General features: G+C 43.2%; 1 protein-coding gene across 3 annotated transcripts in view; it reads left to right on the top strand.

Moving 5' to 3' along the window:
- The window catches only part of WDFY4 (WDFY family member 4), a 345693-nt gene that overhangs the window by 5249 nt on the left and 325369 nt on the right, over positions 1 to 15075 (top strand). For 2 of the 3 annotated variants that reach the window (XM_045842001.1, XM_045841998.1), the window contains exon 2: positions 13235 to 13485. In XM_045842001.1, coding sequence (XP_045697957.1) covers positions 13252 to 13485 — 234 coding nt within the window. In that variant the 5' untranslated portion in view covers positions 13235 to 13251. Of the gene's footprint in view, positions 1 to 4351; positions 4483 to 13234; positions 13486 to 15075 lie in introns of all 3 variants that reach the window. The other variant, XM_045841999.1, reaches the window with a different exon arrangement.

Raw genomic sequence — 15075 nt, 5'->3', positions numbered from 1 at the left:
AGAAGAATAAAGATATGTACACATGAAAAAATTGAGTTATATACTTGGTCAAAGCATACCGGGAGTTAATGTAGGGCTTTCCCCTGGGCCTCTTGAGCGTAGACCAGATCAAGGAGAAAGTGGCCTCGTGCGCAGAAGGCAGTGGGCTGGGAGACGTGTATAAAACACTGTCTCTGCCTTGAGAGTACGGATCCTGCACGAGCATAGTGACGAAGAGGGAGCTGCAGCCCTAAAGGGGGAGGTGTAAACCACTAGGCACTCTTCTCTTCCGCAAACGCCAGTCTCCCACCAGGGTGCTGGGCATCCAGCACATGCGCAGCAGCTGCATGGGGTGCAGCTGCTGAGGGTTGCCGGGGTGAGGAAAAAAACTGGGAGCGTCAGGATGAGGAAATGTCTAGGTATTCAAAAGAAGACAAACACACACACACACACACACACACACACACACACACACCCCACCACCACCACCCCACCCCCAGTGCACTACTCCTCAACCAGAAAAAAACACCAAGTCTTAGCTTATCTTAGTTTTTGCTCTCACACACCGGTCTCCAGGAAACATTTCACATGTAAATGACACATGTCAGGGTAACTGAAATGGGGCCATAGTTTTGTCTTGGGACAGGAGAACAGAGGGTCAGTTACCCTTCAGTCATTCTACTACTTCCGTTTTAAAAAAGGGGTCCCCCTTGCATCACCCACATAAAATATCACCTTCTGTACAAGAAATACTGTTTCCTCACACAATTTAGTGTGTCAGAATAGATCATTTTTGACATGTTTAATGTTATGATATGCCACCCCCCACACCTTATTAAATAGTAGTGACATTTTATAATTGATCAAAACTTGGAACTGAGAAAATACAGGAATGAGAAAGAAAAGCATATTCATGAATAATAATAATGTGAAGAAAGTGATGATTGCTGCAGTTACAGGGCAGTTACTGGGGAAAAATGGTAAATATGGGAATTACTAAATATGCACTTTTACTCTGCCTGACTCCACCGTGCCTGAGCACAAGTGACTTTCACTCCCAGGCTCCCCTCTTCACCCACACATGGGGATGATCAAAACCCTGCACACTCTTGTGTCATTACTGAGATCAAGTGTGGATGCAGCTTTGAAAACTGCAAAGTGCTGTCACATGCTGGTAGTGGCTGCTTTCTAATCACAGATGGGGCCAGTGGTGGTGGGAATTTGGGAGCTGGAGAGATGAGTGTCACCTTTTTGGTTGGGACATCAGGGAAGCTATGCCCAGCAGGCAGCCTGGAACTGTATTTTGAAGGCAGCAGTATTTGGACATGTGAAGTCAAAGGAGGGCATCTAAGGCAGACGAGTCACCTGAGTAAGAGCATAGGGTCAGAGCATAAGTGAACAGTTAATTTGGCCAGACACCACTGGGGGTGCAGTGGGAGATTAGGCGATGAAGAGGGGGGCATGTCATTCAGGGCCCAAAATGTGGGAATGTTCCTTGAGAACTTGGGTAGCTTTTGAAGACATTTCAGCAAGGGAGTGACAAATATGGGTGGGTTGGGAGGCAGTGTAGACTGGAGGCAGAGAGGCCTGCATAGCAAGGCTGGGAGAGAGATGAAGGAGCAGCGGCGGTAGCACTTGTCATACCCCCACAGAGGGCAGGTACCTAGAGAAACTGCTTCACTTACTTGTGTAGTATGCTGAGGCTCCTTGCCTCCCTTGAGTTTCCTTGGGTGCTGCTTCCCATCTCCAAGGCATGTAGAAGAATTAGGTCTGAGTTAAAAATATTCCTGACACATCAAGAGTTTTGCCAAGATTCATTCTGGTTAACAAATATCTAGGTCTCAGGGGAAAAACTTGAAGACTCTGAACATGAGAGTACTTTGAAAAGCAGACTTTCACTGGTGGACAGACCCTTAAGGAGCCTGATGTTACAGGTGGGGACTGAGTCACAGAGAGGCAAAGAGACTCAGCCCAGGGGGTAATGAACCTGCCTTCCACTGCTAGCACTGTTTCCTTGCTCTGTACTTTTGTGAAAAAGCACCATGTGCAAAGTTGCACATGGAAGTGTCTCTTTTCTCACTAACCCCAAAGCAGAGTTTTCTGGATTTAGTTTTGCCTGGCATAAGAAAGGAATGCAGGACGACTATTTCTCTTTACATGTGATGCAGGTGGTTTGTGCTCTCACTTTGGTAGGCTTTCTTTGGTCTGTGAGAATTAAAAGTTAATTCTCTGATTTAGTAATTAATTCCATGGGAATTAAGAGATGCTTAATTCCTTAAAAGCCAGGAATATAATCTTCTAGATACAATATAAAGTTTAGTGATTCTTGTGTATATATTCTGACCAAATTATACTTGAAATTTAATAAGCTAAACAGGACAACTGTGTCAACTAACCAATGCTATAAATCTTTTTTCACTTATCACATCTTAACAAGTGGCCTGAGAAGTGTAAAGGATGCTACAAAGTTCTCAGTGGTTTCAGTTCTCCTGGGATTGGAGGATGAGGAGCCCTGGAGGATGAGTGACTAGTGCTGGGTATGCTGTCGGTATCAGCCCAGGGAGTGACTGCTCAGCTGGTGTCTACTTTGTGCCCAGACTAACAAACCCTTGGCCTGGTAGCCCTCAGGTACCAGCTCTTCTCCTGGGGAATAACAAGGCCACAGGGTCCTATTCTATTACTGCTTGTTTGTGGTGTGAACTAGGGCCAGAAAGCAGTCCAGGCTCTTGACCTTCTACTGCCAGGGGTTAGCAATAACTTTGTAAGACCAGCCAGGGCCCCCTGCAGTGCTTCCTGGAGTTTATTCTTACCACATGTATCAAACCAAGCAGGAGTTGTGGAGGGGGTATGGAGCTTTGGAGTCAGAATAGTCTGGGTTTGACCTTGATTCTGAGGCTTATTAGCAGTTTTATTTCAGATAAGTAACCTATTTTCTCTGAATCTCAGTTTCTTTGAATCTTGCTTTTTCATCTGTATAATGGGAACAGTGATGCCTGCTGTGTAAGTTTTCTAAGATTAGAGAACACTGGTGGCTCTGCTAATAGATTCTCATTTACTTATGGCCATTGTTTAAATTTTTTAATTACAGTTTACATTATTACAATATTACAATATTATTTTGCATTAATTTTAGGTATATAGCATAGTAGACTATCATATATTTTACAAAGTGGTTGTGGCCATTCTTACACAAGCAGCATTTCCTTACTAGAGACTGAGCCATGCATTGGCTCCCACACTAGAGACACCACAGTTACTGGAGCTGGGTTTCTTGTTACCTGTGTGGTCACAAGCCCATGTCCTAGTGTTGATGGGGATAGCACAGTTGCAGCTGAACTTCAAGGATCCGCCCAGGGGAACTGCTCCCTGAGCATTTTTGGCAATGTGGAAGTTAGTACACATTCTGATATATAAAACTGGCTCTCTTCTGCAGGCCACTGTGAGTTCCTACATTCTGTTAATGTTGCAAAAACCGTAGAGGTGTGTGCTGGCCAGGAGTGCATGGATGGGAATCAGAAAAAGGAAGTGTTGAAGGCCATGGGAGGTGCCGCTCAGTCTACCTGGTTCCTGATAATTGCAGTTCCCATCTTAGTCTTAAGGGGAATTCCTGAACTTCTGGAAAAAACCTGAGCTGTCTCTTTCTCTCTTGAGTCATTTCAGGCAGGATGTGAAGCACTGGGCTCTACTGTTGTCTGCCTGCAAGCACTCAGCCCTTGGCTGATGCAGGAGGTGGGGACACTTCTAACTGGGGTGGGTTTGGGGCAACGCCAAGGTGATTTCTGGCCAAGCCCTGCTTCTTGTCCTGGAGCCATGCATTGGAGCACCTTTGGCACTGAGCATTCCTCTGGCTTCCCAGACCCCATCTGTGGGGCTGCTGTCTTCTTGACTGCCCCTACCATACTGTCCCCTGCATGTGCTCTTGTTCTTGCCCTGGAGCATAGCTCCTAAGAACAGCATGCCTATTTGGGGCTTGCAGTACTGCTAGGCAAAAACTAGATGACAAAACATTTCTGATTCCCAAGGCCCTCTCCAAGGCATCTCTTTGGGTGGTGGTCCTCAAAGCATGGCCCCTGGTGGTTCAGGGGTTGGTGGTCTCTCAGATGTGGCCCCTGGTAGTTTCCCAAGGTATGTCCCCAGGCAGTCCTCAAGGTGTGTTTGCTGGTTGTTCTCAGGGCATGATTTCTTGTGGTTCCAAAGATGTGGCCCTTGGTGGTTCTCAAAGTGTGGCCCCTTGTGGTCCTCATGGTGTGGCCCTTGCACTAGATGCTTTGGAACCACCTAGAAACTTGTTAGATACAAATTTTTGTACCTTACCCCTGAATCAGAAATTGTGAGTGGGGTACAGAAACATGGGTTTTAATAATCTTTTCAGGCAAAGCTGATATACGTCAAAGCATCAAGACCACTGCCTTCAGAAACTCCTTCTCTTAGAGGGCAGGTTGTAGGCCAAAGGTCCTGACCGTTGGCCTTCCAGCACCAACTGAAGGCTGGTTGCCATGCCAGGTAAGACCTGTCAAAGCAAATTCTCAGACTATTTTGACCTCCTGTCAACTCCTCACAAAGCCCCATGGAAACCTCAAGACTCTCATGTTACTCTGCAAGTTTACCCTCTACTCCTTTCCTTTGAGTGTTCTAGGGACTGTGCTCTTGGGCCCTATCCTATAGGAATTCAATACTCTTGCTCACTTTCTATAAATTCTTGAGGCTTATGTTGTTCAAGCCACTTCTGTTTCCTGTCTCCTCTGACCTTGTTGCTGTCTCATTTTCATCTGCCCTTCTATACTATGTCAGTCCTCTTGTCCCAGATCTAACTCAGGTATGGACACAGAGCCTCTGTAACTGATTCTTCCTCCTTCATCCAGAACAGCTGTGTGTGTAGCAAATGTTTACGGATATCTTGGGCCAAAGGGGTATTCCTGTCCCACCTTTGAAAACATCAGGTATGTTACACTGGGAATGCAGCTGAAACTCAGTGGTGACTGTTTCCTCACCTGTAAGGGATGTCAGAACAGACACTAGAGTCCCTGTGCCACAGGACTCAGGGAGAATTAAATTAGTTACATATGTGAAGCACTGCACACTATGCTCAGGGCAGAGTATGAACTCAATAGATGTTATTATTTTTATTACTTTACTACAGTCATCAAACTGGAGGACTTACATCCTCTTCTTTAAACATACATTATCTATGTACTTGCTGTGGAAAAGTAAACATTACATAAAATTTTCCATTTTATGTGCGCAGCTTAGTGGCATTGAATATATTCAAATTATTGTGCCACCATCCATCTCCAGAACTCTTTTTATCTTGCAAAACTGGAACTCTATTCCCATTAAACATTAACTCCTTATTCTCCCCTCCCTCCAACTCTTGGCAATCATCAATCAACTTTCTGTCTGGATGAATTTGGCTATTCTAGGTAGCTTATTAAGTGCAATAATACATTATCTGTCCTTTTGTAACTGGCTTATTTCACTTAGCATAATGTCCTCAGCTTTCATCCAAGTTGTAGTATGTGTCAGAATTTACTTCCTTTTTAAGGCTGAATAATGTTCCATTGTATGGACAGATCATATTTTGTTTATCCATTTATCTGTTGATGGAAATTTGAATTGTTTCCACCTTCTTGCCATTGTAAATAATCTGTTGGTCTTCTGCTTTTAATTCTTTTGGTTATCATTTTACTGTTTGTAATTGACTCACCTTGTCCATTAGTTCAGCCACTTTGACAACATCATTATTCATACTTTTTTTTTATTTTAATCTTTGTTCAAGTACAGTTTTCTCCCTTTTACTCCCATTCCAGCCCACCCACCCAAACCTCCCCACTTCCCTCCCATTACCACCCTCCCCTTAGCTTATGACCATGTGTCCTTTAAATTTGTTCCTGTAAACCCTACCCATTCTCCCCTGAAATTCCCTCTTCTCTCCCCTCTGGTCACTATTAGCCTGTCCTCTATTTCAGTGACTTTGGTTATATTTTGCTTGTTTCTTTGTTTTGTTGTTTAGGTTCCTATTAAAGGTGAGCATAAATATTTTTTTAATCGGATGGAAAAGTGAACTTGAATTTATGGAGCAGTCCCCACACTTTACCATCACAAAGGCTGAGAATAGGAAGGCCATTGGGTGAGCCCCTAGGGTGCCTTAAGTTCACAGGAGCTTTGATTCTCTCCCTAATTTGTGACATTCCTAGGAAGATGGAGGTGTGGATAAGGAGGATCATATGAGTTTTAGCGTCAGACACACAGAACTTACATTGTCGCCATTTTGGGAAGATTAAACCTCTCTGAACCTTGCTTTCAGCACCTGTACAATACTGCTGCTGTTTGCTTCTTTGTGAAGTGTTGTGAAGATGAAGTGGGATGATACAGAGATAAGGATGCAGAGCCACAATAAAGTATGTGCTCATCAGGTGAAATTATTACTGTAGTTCTGTGTAGCTGTATCCCCTTTATACTGACTAAAAACGAATGTAAGGACTAAAACTTCTGCCTCTAGCTTTTCTATTGACACACTTTCAACCCCAGAATGTTTGGGTTTTTTTATGTAGAAAAAGTCCCTTTCATCCTTTCATGGCCACCCTCCTATCACCAATCCCTGGCAACCACTGATCTATTTTTTTTGTCCCCGTAATTTTGCCTTTTCTAGAACATCAAATAAACAGATAGAGATAACAGGAGCCATTGAAACTGGCTCCTGTCACTTGCCTTAAGGACTTTGAAATTCATCTAGGTTGCTGTGAGGGTCAGTAGGCTCCTTTCTGTGGAGGAGTGTCCCATTCACCACTGAGGGACATTTGGGTTATTTCCAGATTTGGACTGCTATCGATAGACCTAATATAAACATTCATGTATAGGTTTTGTAGGAACATAAGTTTTCATTTCTCTAAGGTAAATGATACCTAAGAGCAAAATTGCTGGATATATGTAAACTTTTCTCAGAAAGTGCCCAGATGGCTGGGCCACTTCCCGAGTGGCTGTACCACTGGCATTTCTACCAGCCAGGTTGAGAGTTGTAGTCTCTCTGCATCCTTGCCAGCACTTTCTGGGTTTTCTTTGTCTGTTTTTAAAGACATTCTAACAGGTATGTCCTGGTATCTTGGTGTGGATTTAATTAGCAATTCCCTAATGAGAATGCTGCTGTTCCCTCAGTATTTCTGATTAGCTACAGTGGGCTTTGGAGTAGAGATATAAACAAAGCCTCCTTGTTACAACTTTTGTTTTTTCACCTGATTCCTTTTCAATTTACTTTCAACTTGTAAACTCTCCTATTAATAGGAAATGGTAGGGAAGAGGGAAGGAAGGCCTAGCCCCACCCTGCACAAATTTTTGGAACAAGAGTGCTGTGTTGTTTTTTTCTGATAGCTTCTGGCTGACACAGGCGCAAGAGTGTTTGGATCTGCTGATGTGAAGTGAGGAACTGGCTTTAGAATGGAAAGGGAAACAGAGGAAGTTGCTGTTCTGTTCTATATCATCTGGTTTAGAGGCTCCCCCAGCTCTGGGGTCTGGGAACCATGGCCTGTGTCTTAGATGGCAAACAGGTCTACCTCAGCACCAGGGGGTGCAGTCCAGAAAGGGGAACAGCCACACACACTGACAAGAAAGCGGGAGGGGCGACTTTCATCTTGACTTTTATCACAGCAATTCCTCAGCAGCTCTAAGCTCCACAAAAAGGGATGAAACAGTCAATCAGAGTGTTGGCTTAGTGGTCCAAACATCAGCAACTCAACCTTTTCTCAGGTTCTGGATGTCACCCTCCAGTGTGTCAGCTGCAAGCAGGATGCCCTGGGTGCTTTGAACCATTCTGAAGCAGAGCTGTGTAGATGATACAAATCTGTACTGGGGTTAGGTGTGGGTGTGGGTTGGAGGCCAGAGCAAAGATGAGCTGTGACACCAGAGGGCTGGGGCCCACATGGCCACTCCTAGCTCTGGTGCCACTGAGGTCATAGGAAACCCCCTGTGGGTCAGACATATCTGGTTCTATGTACATAATGCCCCTCAGTACATGGAACCCACAGGTTCTCAGCCCACTCAGGCATCTCCAGCCATTCTACCCTGACTCACTGTCATGCATCTTTCCCAATGTTAACGCATTGAGGCCAGAGGGTAGAGCTGAGCTAACCAGGACTGTTTTGATGAGGCAAATCTAATTTCAAAGAGGGGAAGTAAGCTGGTTAAGGCATTGAAGTGGCCAAGCTGGGTATGATGGATCCTGTCCTCTGACTGCCACCCCAGTCCATGGCTCCCTTCTGCTTCAGGGCTGCATGAGTGGGCAGGTTCCTGTGTGGCTGTCTCTTGCTGCCTCATGCAGGCTGCAGGAAAGCAGGGATGCTGGTCTTCCTCAAGCTAGACCCCAACTCAGAAATAGCTTTCTGTCAGAGAGGAGGGCTTTGTCTTTTTCTGGCAACCTGGAACCCTTCGTAGACTTCAGTTCTTAGTCCTGCCAAAACCACCTTCCCCTTCATCTCTCTTCCAGAATTTCACCTCTCCAAGAAAGCTTTCTGGGTGGTAAGCTTCCCTTGGTCTGTGTTACCTGGTCAAGCAGGTCTCAACCCCCCTCTCTCCACCTTGGCAGGTGAGCCCTTCTTGGAGCTCAGCCTCTAGTGTGTGTTTTGAGTGATGCTCTAAGGCAGCAAAAGCCAAGACAGACTGTGGTGGACTCTCTTTGGCCACTAGCTGGCAATGGGACCCTGTGTAGGTAATTTCTCTGTTCCTAACCTCAGTACTATCTGTGGATGAAGGCCAATAGCTTTGACGTGGCTGGATGGTAGGAAGGTTAAGTGAAGCCGCACATGTAAATGTCTGCACCGAGGAGGCACTGATAAATGCCTGTCCCTCAATCCTAAAAATGACATGTGCCGGGCATTGACTCAATTGACATGGCACCCTCTGAGGGTTCTATTATTGTCCTGTCTACAGATGAGGACACTGAGTCAGGGATGAGTTTCATTCCTTGGTCTTATGATCAGAGCCCATTAGATTTGGCCCAAAACTTCAGTTCATGGCCACTACACTACATATTAAAATAGAATCCACAGAAGTCTAGGCCAGGATGTGGCTTTTAAGTTTTTGATATTTTGTTCATTATGCATTTTTGGCATTAATTTTGATTTTTGAAAATATTGCATTCTGTTATTTAACTTGGCTACTGAGATTTTTGTGACCCCCACTTAAGTCTTGGGCCTGAGGTGAGTGTTCCACTTGCCTTACCATAATTCCAGCCCTACCCTAGACTCCCAGTAACCCTCCCCGAACACATCCCCTTTTCCTGTGGATGAGAATGTGCTGGCACTCATAGAGGGCATGTTTGACAATGAAGTGAGTTAGAATGATTTCTTCTTGCTGTTCTTCACATAACTCTGAGAGCCTATTCCTTGTTTGCTTCCTTTTTACAAATAAAACCCAAGCAGGCCAAGGGTGACAGGGGGAGCACAGGAGGGGGACACAGCTTGACACTGGAGTCATACCATTTCTCCATGGGATTTCATAGATTCTCCACTTGTTAGAAATTCTTGTTTCTCAAAAAATCTCTGTCTATTTAATCTTTTCACTACAATAAACAAGGCTTCTTAACTTCAGAAGATCTGAAGCTGTTTCTGTTATTTCCCCTGAGTACCCAGCAGTGGTCCCTAGGACTGTATTTTCACATTCTGACTTGATGCTGAACTTGTTCTCTTACCTGCTTATCCTAAAAATGTGGAGTCTTGCCAAGGCCTGGGACATGGTTCATGGAATGAATTGTTCAGGAGCACCTGCAGGTGTGGCCACAAAATGACATTTATATGATAAGAGATAACACTTAGTGACACTCTAACAGCCATCTGTGAGTGGGGATGCCCAGCCTGACAGGGCTGGCTCTGTGGGTGACAGGGGTGGTGGTTTGATTGGCCCATAGTGACTTTCAGAGTCTGCAGGAAATCCAAGTAGAAATCTTTGAGTGAGAAAAAAGGACTTGTTTGGAAGAGGGGTTTGGGCTACAGAGAGAGAAAGATTTGGGTGCCGTCAGCATACAGGTTTCTTTGTTTACCTATTCAGTAACATTTCATTGAGTATCTACATTGTGTCAACTGCTGATATATGGTTTTCCTTCACAGAGCTAACATTTAGTGGATATGTGGCTCCCAGGGGCAATTAAAGGCATGGGAAGGAGCTGAGCTCTCCTACAGGTCCCCAGGACTGTATTTTCACATTTTGACCTGATGCTGAACTTGTCCTCTTACCACTTATCCTAAAAATGTGGTGTGCTGGTGAGGCCTTGGACATGGTTCATTGAATGAATTGGTCAGTCAAGGAGGGTCTGACCCAGAAAGCCACTGCTGGGCTTCCTGAGGGAGACAGAGCTGCAGACAGACAGACGTATGCTCAGCTCCTCACATTATAACAAAACATGACTAAGAAACAACAGAGATGCATTTATTTTTTTTTTTACCTATCAGATCAGCTAGATTTAAAAAAAAGGCAGCAGAGGAAATGTAAACTCTTGTACATTCTTGGTAGGATTGTACACTGATAGGGTGTTTCAGGAGAAACTGTTTGTAAATGTGTCAAGAGCCTGGAAAATTTACCTGCCTTTAGATTCAGCTATTTTCTTTCAGAAATTTAGGAACATGTTGTAATTTGTTATTTAATCATGAATATGTGGACAGACATAAACACAAAGCCTGATGTTACAGTGTTGCTGATAGCCACAAATAATTGGAAACCACTTGAATATGTAAGTGTAGGAAGTTAGTTAAATTAAAGATCAATATGGCTCTACAGCCACCACACAGCCATTAAAAATGAAGATCTTTAGCAACATGGAAAATATTCATGATAATGTTTTTGTGGCATAATAAAATTATGAACTAATTTATTAAAAATGGATTGAGAGAAGAATTAGCAATTTTTAAAACCAACAGAGGAACAGTTTCTAGAATAAACTCTTGCAAAGCAAAAAGAAAAAGATAGACAAGGAAAAATAAGTAGAGGTTATGGTCAGTTAGTTTGCAGAAGAGACAATCTGAAAGGCTAATAGGCATATAGAGATGTTCAGACTCATTATGAGCTTAGAGGAATGCAAATTAAAATGACAAAGAATCACTTTACTTCAGTCACATTGGCAAACACTAGAAATTGGGTGGTGGGAAGCAGAGGTATGAATGAGATGGTAGAGGAGCTGTCATGTGCTCCATGTGTGGAGTGTGGTCTGCTGCCAGGTTTCTAGTGGCATCTTAGCTGCTGATACATAGTTGAAATTGAACAGATGTATACACTTGTTCCACATTTCTGCTCCCACATTCATACCTAGAACCAGGAACATGCAGTGCCTGAGGAGCCCTTCATGGGAGTGTCAGGACAGGATCAAGAGCAGTATAGGATGTTGTTGGGAACTAGCTATTGCCACTGCAGAGCGAACAAGTCAAATAGCACCTGATGCCTGCCCATTTTGTAACAGGAGACAGCAGTTAGAAGAAATGAAGTTGACAAACTGCTGCACCATTAGGTCTGAAGACATAATGCTGAGTGAAAAAATGAGCTGTAGAAAAGATGCAGAAGGTCAGTCAGGCAGTTTCCAATGCAGGCATTCAGAAATCTCACATATTTGATAGGAACCCATGCTATCAAGTAGATGCAGTGGGCAGGGTGGTGGAGAAGGGAATGGGAGTGGCAATGGAGGTCCAATAATAGATGAATAAACTAACAAAGCCAGAAAGGAGACTGGCCTAGGTCAGGGAAGAGACTATGCTGAGACTGAGGAACATGAGGCACCCCACCATCTGCCCTACGGATCAACCCCCAAAAGGAAACAAATAAGCCCCCACCAACTTTCAGAAAACCAACCAAAAAAGAAAAAATATAAATAAAAAGTTTGCCTTAATGATATCATTAGTGTGTTTTTATTAAACTGTATAGTCATAGATGGAAGCAGGAATATCAACAGTCATTTCTCTGGGTATAAGCAAGCTTGATATTCTTTGTAACACCTTCCCACTTTTCAATACTGCACTTACATGGCTTTTGTAAAAATAAAATGATTTCTGAAAATGGAGTTTGAGTAATAAGTAAATGTGATAGAAGAAAAGCCAGGGACACATGGAATTTTGCATATAAAGACTGAGAAAGTTTCAGCGAGGGGATGGTTAGTCCAGCCATGTGATCTTTAGTTAATTCCCATTCCAGCCTGCAAGGGGTGTGTGTGTGTGTGTGTGTGTGTGAGTGTGTGTGTTTGGGCTAAAAATAAAGCAGGGTGCACCCCCTCCATTGCTGCAGCCCAGAGCAAAACACTGTTAAACCCACTGCATGTGTCTCTCTGCCTGGTTGCTATCTTGTGATTAGTGCTTGTTGTTTGCTGGCCAGATTCCAGAATGGATTGCTACCTGGTGACATTGTGGTTGGGGTGGAGGGCTTCTTTCAGGGAACCTGGACAGTCTGGTCCCTACTTGGAGCTTCCCGAACTCTTGACAAATAAACAATAAAGAAACCTTTCTTGTGCCAAGTCATTCATGACCCACTTAAAGATTACGGCAATTGAAAAGTCAAGGGCACAGATAAAGGTACCTTCTCAGGGTTACCTATCTGGAAAGTCAGTCTTTGACTATTTTAATGGCATAAGTTTTTGTCCTTATGCCTACTGACTCAAGGCCTCCAACTTGCATAAACTGCTCCTGATTGCACTATTAGAGGTTTCCAAGTTATTATGGAGGGTTAGGAAGTCACTTTGAGGACAAAGTCCTCTAAAAATATTGAGTGTGAATCAAATAATGCTGAGAATGAAAAACCTATATCCTGTAGACTCCTGGGGTAGAAGGAAGTTATAATTGAATATACAGAATTACTTGCTTCTACAAATATTGGTGAGATAATTTCCACATGTCTCTCCTATTAACAGTCTTTTAAAAGAGATACAGCACCAGGAAATAAGAAAATGGGCTTTGGTAAAGGTTTGCATTTCAAGTGGACATTTAGCTGTTCCTATAGCTCTGTCCCAGTTGGTTTGCTAACTAACCATGTAGAGAAATTCAGAATACACATTTCTCTCATAAGAGTCTGTGTTAAAAGCCCAGCACATGTTAGATTGTCAATATCTGTGAGTAACTGTAAATCTGAGTCTCTTTTTTACAAATTCTTCCTATTTTAGTTGGTTTCAGATTCTTAGAGGAACCATCTTCAGGAGGAACTGGACTGATGTATACAGTACCTTGTCCCACAACCAGATTCATCAGGAAGTGCTGTGAAAGGACTTTTCATTTTTGTTTTTCTGTTCTGAATTCAGAGCTGCTTTGCTAAGGCATGGAGGGAGAAGATGTTTCAAAGGCTGAAGACAGAGCTAAGGATCCAGGTTCCAAAAATGAAAGCCAGCCTGATGTTGTTCAGCCTGACTTCCCACATGGAGGGCAGTTCCAGGGCCCCACAGCTCTCTGGAAGAAGGTAGAAAAGAAATTTCTGGAATATCAGCAGTTGGATCATAGGAGCCCAGCTGAGCGTCAGAGGAGCCTGTTGAGTCTTCTCCCACTGTTCCTAAAGGTTGGTATTCTTATTTTTGAAGTTGTATCATACTGTGCTCTGGGAGTACTTTTGGAATGATTGGAAGCTGGAGTTGGTTGGTTTTAATATCATCACAAGTTGTCTGTGGTTGCTTAGAGGAGTACGTTGTATTATTTAATAAAGATGTCAAGCAAAACTATTCTCCAGGATGAGGAAGGGCTGTGAATGAATGGACTATTGAGTATGGGGTAATACTGTCTCTTTAGTTTAAAAAGATATATTGTTCAGGTATAGTCTTAGCTTAAAAGACAGGGAAGAGACCAACTCCTTTAGGAACTAGGAAAGGAGTATGTGTCTTGAGACGTGAGTCACAGGGATGGCTAGCAATCTCAAGCTCTGGTCATGCCAACACCAGGGCCTGGGAGAGCCAGAACATCAAATTGTGCCAGTAGTGCATACTAAGGTATAATCAGTGGGGAGCATGAAAGCAGTGCTCCTTTTCCTGCTTACAGGCATGTGGGAGAAGTCTAGCCTGTGTACTGGGCCAATACTCTAGCTAGTGGCAGCTGGTGACAGCATAGGTATAAGTGATTTTCCTTGTTGTCTTGGAACAAGGCTCCTGACAGTGAGGTCTGCTTTAGAGCTGAATATATTGAAGGTTAGTCATACAGTTGGAAGCATACCTTTTTATGAGGACTTAGTTTTTGCTTGACTGTTAATTTTGAGTTATTATCCCAAAAAACATACCTACAATCAAAGAACAGAAAATACGAGATACTTTTCACATTGAAAATAGACTAAGATGGATGGAGGCTTAGGCAGGTTTTTATTGGGAAACCCCTTTGTTAACATTTCATCTAATTTATTATCCAGAGATATTTATGGATTTTCAAAGATGACTCAGAATCTTCTTGGGATCATATTTATAAGAGGCATTGAATACTTTGGCATGTTTTTCTGTAAAAAATGCCAAATAACTTATTGTTCATTAACTCATTATTTTCTTTCATGATTTGGACTTGTATACCCCATTCACCCCATTTCACAGACTGGATAACTGGAACATAGGGAATATACTGGAAAAGAAGAACTAGGCTGGGAGACGTGGTTCAGGTTTTTTATTTCTAGCCTCCCTTCCCTGACAGTCCCAGTGTTTGGGTGCTAGCTCAGTCTTACCCAGTTCTCAGATCAACTTTGTGCTCCCCAAAGGAAAGATGTGATCTGCTTCCCACCCTGACTGAAATTCACTGGGAATATTTATGGGTCCATCTGCTATATTGTAGCTTTTCCACTAACGTGGGCAGCCTGGCTCTGATGAAAGTACTCTGTATCTAAGAGCCAGGGCTCTATACTTCTTCACCTCTCCAGAATGTTGATCTGAGAATTTCTTCACTTGTATAAAAATTTATTAAGCATTTATACTCTGTTCTAGGGTCTGGATCTATAAGAGTAAAGAAGACGGAGGTTTTACCCTTATAGCAGTTCAGTCCAAAAGCAGAGGATATTGAATAGCACCAGAATGTATTTTGTTTGGCTTATAGGGGTTAAAAATGAAGCCAGGGGTTACTGGCCATTTTTTCAAAATGAAAATCTTTCACTTAAAAATCAGATTTCCAGTTTCTTGAAAAT

The sequence above is a fragment of the Phyllostomus hastatus genome, unplaced genomic scaffold (assembly GCF_019186645.2).
Source record: "Phyllostomus hastatus isolate PE091 unplaced genomic scaffold, TTU_PhHast_1.1 phas_contig_38, whole genome shotgun sequence".
Classification (NCBI taxonomy): domain Eukaryota; kingdom Metazoa; phylum Chordata; class Mammalia; order Chiroptera; family Phyllostomidae; genus Phyllostomus; species Phyllostomus hastatus.
This window is presented reverse-complemented; position numbering and strand designations above follow the sequence as displayed.